The 6,003-nt window shown below is 62.9% G+C and overlaps 1 protein-coding gene across 1 annotated transcript; it reads right to left on the bottom strand.

The window, feature by feature from the left end:
- Positions 1 to 2,363: 2,363 nt before the first annotated feature.
- Positions 2,364 to 5,917, bottom strand: LOC104326458 (deoxyribodipyrimidine photo-lyase). The gene is made up of 10 exons (XM_075418117.1): positions 5,891 to 5,917; positions 5,490 to 5,781; positions 5,173 to 5,318; positions 4,858 to 5,040; positions 4,520 to 4,678; positions 3,997 to 4,195; positions 3,763 to 3,915; positions 3,360 to 3,481; positions 3,100 to 3,259; positions 2,364 to 2,904 (listed from the first exon to the last, which is right to left on the bottom strand). The coding sequence occupies exons 2-10, from the start codon at positions 5,728 to 5,730 to the stop codon at positions 2,750 to 2,752; spliced, it is 1,518 nt and encodes a 505-aa protein (XP_075274232.1). The 5' UTR covers positions 5,731 to 5,781; positions 5,891 to 5,917; the 3' UTR covers positions 2,364 to 2,749.
- Between the last annotated feature and the right edge of the window lie 86 nt (positions 5,918 to 6,003).

The following is a 6,003-nucleotide window of genomic DNA, read 5'->3' as shown; positions in this document are numbered from 1 at the left end:
GGTTGGTTGTATATTTGACAGCTCCCTTTCTCGAATCTGGCTTGGGACACTGCTGGAGAGCAGTTGCCCTCACTCCAGGATTGGAGCAGAGGAGGTGGCAGTGGCAAAAACGCCAGATTTCTGCCTCGCTGTGCCGTCTGTGCCGAGCCGCTTTCCCTGCCCTCCGCCCGCAGCCTGTGCTGCAGAGGGACATTGCCGGGGAGCAGCCGCACAAGGGGACCGCTGCTGCCGGGGTTTGCATCAGAGGCAGATCCCCGCGGCTGGAGGATGCAGGGAGGCTTTCAACTCTGCTGCCTCCTCACGCTGCCGATCTGCCCTCCCGGGGGCACATGTCCTCCTCTAAGGTGACATGGGACTTCATGCTGGTGGCACCAGGACCTGCCTTGTGTGCAGCTGCCTTCTGCCCGAGACCTGTTGGGGTGCAGGTGAAGGCTCAGCCCTCCGGCCACATCCCCCAAGCCTCTGTCTCGGTTTGTTCTTTTAGGTTAGGTTTTTGTTTTTTAATCTGCTGGATTTGGTTTTATTTTTTTAGTGTGGTCGTTTGTGTTTTTAACTGTTCCCCCCCCACAAGGAGGTGCTGCTTGAAATGCCTCTTTAGAGGACATGCGATTTGCTTGGGACTCGCCAGTATAAAACCTCCGGGGCTGTCCTGCTCCTGGTTCCTCAACCCTGGATGGAGCTGGCATTTGCCGGGTGTCCCCTCTCCCAGCAGATCTCCTGCTCCCCTTGGGAGAGGGGTCCCTGAGCCAGGCAAAGCCTTGAAGCTTCCCGGCTGCGGTGCAGTGGGGTGGCCAGGCAGGCTGCCTGTGATGGGGGGTGCACGGGAGAGAGGGGTTTGGCACTGGGGTGCTGCAAAGGGTCCGTCCCTTGCCGATGCAGAGCTGCCTGCCGTGACTGATGGGTCTGCGGGGTTGGACCCTGCGCGACGAGGCGAGCTTAGCGGTCAGTCAAGGAGGTGCCTCTGCATCGCAGGGGAATGCTCTAGCCCCTGGCATGGGTGAGTGTCCAGCACCACCTTGCAGTGGGTGGGATGTGGGGTGACAGCGGGGTGTTTGGAAGGATGGTGTGGCCTGTGTACGTGTGAGAAGGGTGTTGAGGGACCGAGGAGCAATACGCTGGCGGGATGCATCTATGGGCAATGGCTCTTGCAGTGTGTGCCCTGGCTTGAGCCTGGGATGTGATGCCCCCATGGGCTGTTCCCGCCGGGGTGGCAGGATTGGGGACCGGTGGGAGAGGCTGGGACCATGAGAGGTGGCTGCAGGGCTTAGTCAGGGAGGGTGGCTGCAAGCCTTGCTGCTGGCGACCAGGCTGCTGCACGGCAGCATCACTCCCCTGCTCTGCAGCATCCTGACAAAGTCGTGTCTAGCCCGGGAAAGGGGGTTCAGCTCTCCACTCGCTCCCCTGGGGTTTTTGCCTCCTCCTGTCTTGCTTCTGCTTGTTTTCCCCAGGGGAGCAGCTGCTCTCCTGCTCGCTCTCCATCTCTGCAAGCCCTGGGGCTGCCAGACGCTGGTCTGCCTTGGTCTTGCCTGTCCCCAACCCCAAGCCAAGCCCTCCCGCTGCTCCCCGGAGCTGGCACCCCCTTTGCTGGCACTGCCTCAGCAGCACACCTCCATCCACCCTGTTTTGTTTGAAGCACTTTAATACCACGGGACAGCAGCTGAGAGGCTGCCTGTGTCCCTTTCTAGAAGCACTGAGTACATTTAGAGAAGAGGGAAGGGATTCTGGGTTATTTGTGGTTTCCACCCTCCGCCACGGACTTTGTCTGGAAGCAGCGGGACTTGCAAACCCAGCGGAGTTCTCCAGGGCAGGGCTGTGCCCAGCACCGACTGCTGTGAGTATCACTGGACCTGGCCACGGCAGTGAGCTCGTCCTAAGGCAGAGCGAGGGGCTGCCCCGGCTGTCAGCTGGAGCCCTCCCCACGGGACCATTGCACAGTGTAGCAACAAAAATGCCGTCCCTAATAAACTAAGTTACTAAGAGGCCTGGTTGTGTTGTGGCATCATTTCAGGTGGGGTGTCCCCGCCCTGGGGTCAGTGCCTGTTGGCCCCTGGGGTGGGGGGAGCGGGACTCAGTAGCTGATGGCAAGAGAGCAGTCAGGGGACAACTTGTGCCACCGCTGATGCATCGCCAGGTGTCACGGGGAGGGGGTTATTGTCACCACCCCTTGACTAAGCCATCTGGCTTGTGCCCTCCCCCTGCAAACTGCCCACTGGACTTGGGGCAGGGGCTACGAGCCAGCGAGTAAGGGGCTCTGTAACGCCTGTCCCCAAGGCATGGCCTTGGCTGCCCCGTCCCTGCTTGCATCCCTGTCCCACGCAGCCCGGCTCTCCCCGCGCAGCCAGAAACACCACAGACACAAGAGATACAAACTGTAAACTTTAAAACAGCTGTTGAAGGATGCGTATGCAAGGCCAGCGCAGCGCTGGCTCCGCGTGGAGCGAAGCAGGGCTTCCCTGCAGGCAGTACGGCACGAGGAGCCTTTTTTCCCCAGAACAGCCCTGCTCGGCCTAAATCGAAGCTGTGGTGAGCAGCAGCAATGGCGCCTTGGGCTTACTCCTGAGCACGGTGCTCATAGAAAGGGCAGCTCGAGCAGGGGGTGATGGCAGAGAAAGGAGACCTGCAACACCCTGGGGCTCGCTGCTCCGACAGCACCCGGGGCGATGCCTGGCTGGGCTGTAAGGTGCGAGCCGGCACCTTGGCACTGCCCCCAGCACGGAGGGGCCTGGGCAGCCGGGGCGTGCTGCGCCCATCACGGGGAGGGCGCGCGGGGGCCGTAGCGACGCTCGAACTGGCCCACGTCGAACTTGCGCTTGCAGCCAGCGTAGTTCATGTAGCGGATCTTCCCGAAGACGGCCCGCTCTGCCCAGCCCTGGTCGTGTATGCCGCAGATGGACCAGAGGCAGCCTGCCGGGCCCGGGGACGGAGCGTCAGCTCTCCCCCTCGCTCGGAGGCGTCCGGAGAGCAGGTGGGATGCGGGTGCAAAGCAGGATGGGCTGCAGCATGGGCTGGGTTGTCTGCAGAGAGCTCTCCCCCCACCTCCGCGACCTTGGCCAGCAGAGAGAAGACCCCCCAGCCCCATGCCCCCCTCCTGCAGCTTGCCTACATATCCGTTGGGGTCCCTCCCGTCCAGCTCGTAGCGGTCGTTGAGGTAGATGGCAAACCGCAGGGCCTCCTCGGGGGAGCGGGTCCACTCCAGGATCTTCTTGGCCCAGTACATCCGCAGGAAGCCGTGCATCTTGCCCTCCCGGACCATCTGGAGCTGGGGGGAAAGGGAGAGTCGCAGGGGTCAGTCCGTGCCAGCTCACCTCTGCCCCCCGGGAAAAGGCTCGGCACTTTGTGGGGGAGATGCGGGGTGCTACCTGGGCAGCGTTCCAGAGCGGGTCATGCGTGGTCCCCTGCTCCAGCTCCTGCAGCTCGTAGAGAAAAGGCCTCTTGTCTTTGGCGTGGAGCTTCAGGGTGGTTTGCGCCCAGTCGTAGGCACCTTTGAGCAACAGAGATCAGGAGTAACACTGAGCAACCTGCTCCTTGCAAGGCCCCGAGGAAGGGATGGAGAACTGGGCTACTGAGGGCACCGTGCCCTGGAGGCACCAGCCTTGAAGCAGGCATCTGCCCGCTCCTGTCCTACCTCCAGAAAGGTACCGAATGGTGGCACCTTAGGGCCCCCACAGCCCCTCTCCTACCAGAAAGGGGATTGCCAAGTTGGGGTGACCAGGTGGGTGCCAGCCAGGCCCCCAGCATTGCCCACCCAACCCGGGATGTCACCTTGCACGCTGTCGTAATTCTCATTGTAGTAGCAAAAGTTCTCAGCCAGCTCCCGCCGCACCACAGCCTCCTCCAGGAACGTGTCCACCGACTCCTTGTACTTGCCCCGGTGCTTCTGTACCTCCAGGATGGCTCGTTGGGTGGAAACCTGGCCTGGGGAGGGAGCAAGTCAGGCTGCTGGTCCAAGGCACCGTGCTGGCTCCCGCTGCTGAGTGGGAAGCCTGGGATGCTCACCAAAGTGGAACCACGGGGACAGGTTGCTGAGCGCCGCCTTGTTGGGGTCGTTCCGGTGGGAGCCAAAGGATTTCAGCCGCTCCGCGATGAAGGACCGCAGCACCGCCAGCCCCGCAGCCATGCCAGGGGTCGCCCACTCCACCTCCTTCACGGTGCGGTCCACCTGCAAGCTGGAGTAACAGGCCTCCCAAGCAATGGGCTGGGCGGCCACCAAGCAGCGTCAGTGCATTTGCAGATGCTCTTCAGCCGGGGCTGCCCTCAGTGTTATGTCCCCAGGATGTCCCCAACCAGCAAGTCCCCAGCTCATGCCAGCCTTCTCCCCTTAACCAGCTCTGCACGGCAGAGATCTAGTAATTGAATCAGTGAGGCAGGAACCTCCCTTCCCCACGTCATCCCCATCTCCACACCACCTGCACGTGACCTCAGGTGGGTCACTGTCCCCATTCCCTCCCAGGATCACAAAGCATCTGTGAAACTCTCTGGGGCTGGACGCGAGTGGGTGTAGAGGTGTCTCCTCTGGTACCTCTGCTGGGCAGGACGGGGGATATGGGTGACGAACGATGGGGGGGAACTCGGTGAGGAACTCGGGGAGCTGAGCGTGGATCTTGCCCCGGAGGGTCCTGGCACTGTACTCCTGCTTGGGGGAGGCGACCCAGCAGGGCACGATGTTGTGGGCATCAACCTGGGAAGCAAAGCCATGGAGGAAGGTGTGACCATGAGAAGCAAACGGTCCCGATGACACGACACGCGCTCTCTGCTCAGGCTACTCCAGCACACTGCTCCAGGCACGAAACACAGGAGACAAGTTTCTCCCACGTCTCACCAGCCACAGTTTTCCCGTCCCAGCATGCGGGCACGCACCTGTGCAAATGGCACATCCTCCGGCAACCGCTCCTTGACGTCCTCCACCCACTGCCGGGGGAGGCGGAGGGGACAGAAGTCTGTCACCAGCCCACCCACGCCATGCTCCACCACGAACTCGGGCAGCACATCCTTGGCGTAGCCCAGCAGCAAGTGGAAGGGGATGTTCAGCTCTGTGCACTCCTGCAGCGAGGGGGAAAGGGCTACGGGATGGTGGCTCGTTCCTCTGCAGACCCCGTCCCACCACCACCCGCTGAAGGGACGGATCTGCCTCCCCTGTCCCACCCAACGTGGGCATCTCTGCGGCAGCTGTACCTCGGCCACCTCCCTCAGGCCCCTCAGCATGAAACCGTAGTGGCGGATGGTGGCATCCAGGAACTTGGGCACCAGGCAGAAGCAGACGCGCAGAGGCAGCTCCTGTTTGAGGGCCAGGCGCTGGGCGTAGAGGAAAGCCCAGTTATCTGGGGAGAAAGCGCAGGGGGCAGCGTCGGGGGGAGACTTTGCTGAGGGGATGGAGATGGCATTTCGCAGAGGGGGGGGACCAGCTCCAAGGCCTACCGGGGGAAGGGACCAAGGGTTTTCCCACCCGCAGGAGCTCTGCTTCCCGACCCTTCCCGCCACCTGGTTCGCACCTTGCACCCGCTGGTCCCGGGACATCCAGTAAAGGATGCACCGAGCATCGTCCTTCAGGTCCGAGCCCTGCGAGACGAGGCGAACCCGCTTTTTGTTGTACTTGAACTCCCGCACGGATGCGGCCGCCCTCCGCCTGGCCTCCTGCACCTCCTCCTCCTCCTCCTCCTCCTCCTTCCTCCTCTGAGACACGCGTGGCAGCTCCGTGGCCTCGACCTTCCGCTTCCTTCCCCCCCGCCTCATCCTTACGACCGCCGGGGCCGGGAACCAGAGCAGCGTGGTTGCGTGTGGGCTCTGCGAGGGAGAGAAACGAGACCGCGCTGAGCTACCGGTACCCCGGTGCCGTGCCGTGCCGTGCCGTGCCGTGCCCTGCCCTGCCCGGGCCCCGGGCCCCGGGCCCTACCCACGCGGTCCTCCGGGTGTTACACAAGCGGCGGCGGCGCGGGGGGCGTGGTTAAGGGGCGGGAGGCGTGGCGTTCAGAGAAGGGGCGGGGAGGAGGGCGTGGCGTTTGGCGA

This window comes from Opisthocomus hoazin, chromosome 4, assembly GCF_030867145.1.
Source record: "Opisthocomus hoazin isolate bOpiHoa1 chromosome 4, bOpiHoa1.hap1, whole genome shotgun sequence".
Lineage (NCBI taxonomy): Eukaryota > Metazoa > Chordata > Aves > Opisthocomiformes > Opisthocomidae > Opisthocomus > Opisthocomus hoazin.
Note: the sequence above shows the minus strand (reverse complement) of the source record. Positions and strands in the feature narration are given on the sequence as shown.

Excerpts from the sequence above, each read along its gene's own strand:
- LOC104326458 (XM_075418117.1), bottom strand. The coding sequence starts at position 5,730 with ATGAGGCGGGGGGGAAGGAAGCGGAAGGTCGAGGCCACGGAGCTGCCA. Across the intron at positions 5,041-5,172 it reads GCCTGAGGGAGGTGGCCGAG|GAGTGCACAGAGCTGAACAT; the intron begins GTACAGCTGCCG and ends CCCTCGCTGCAG. Across the intron at positions 3,260-3,359 it reads CGCTCTGGAACGCTGCCCAG|CTCCAGATGGTCCGGGAGGG; the intron begins GTAGCACCCCGC and ends CTTTCCCCCCAG.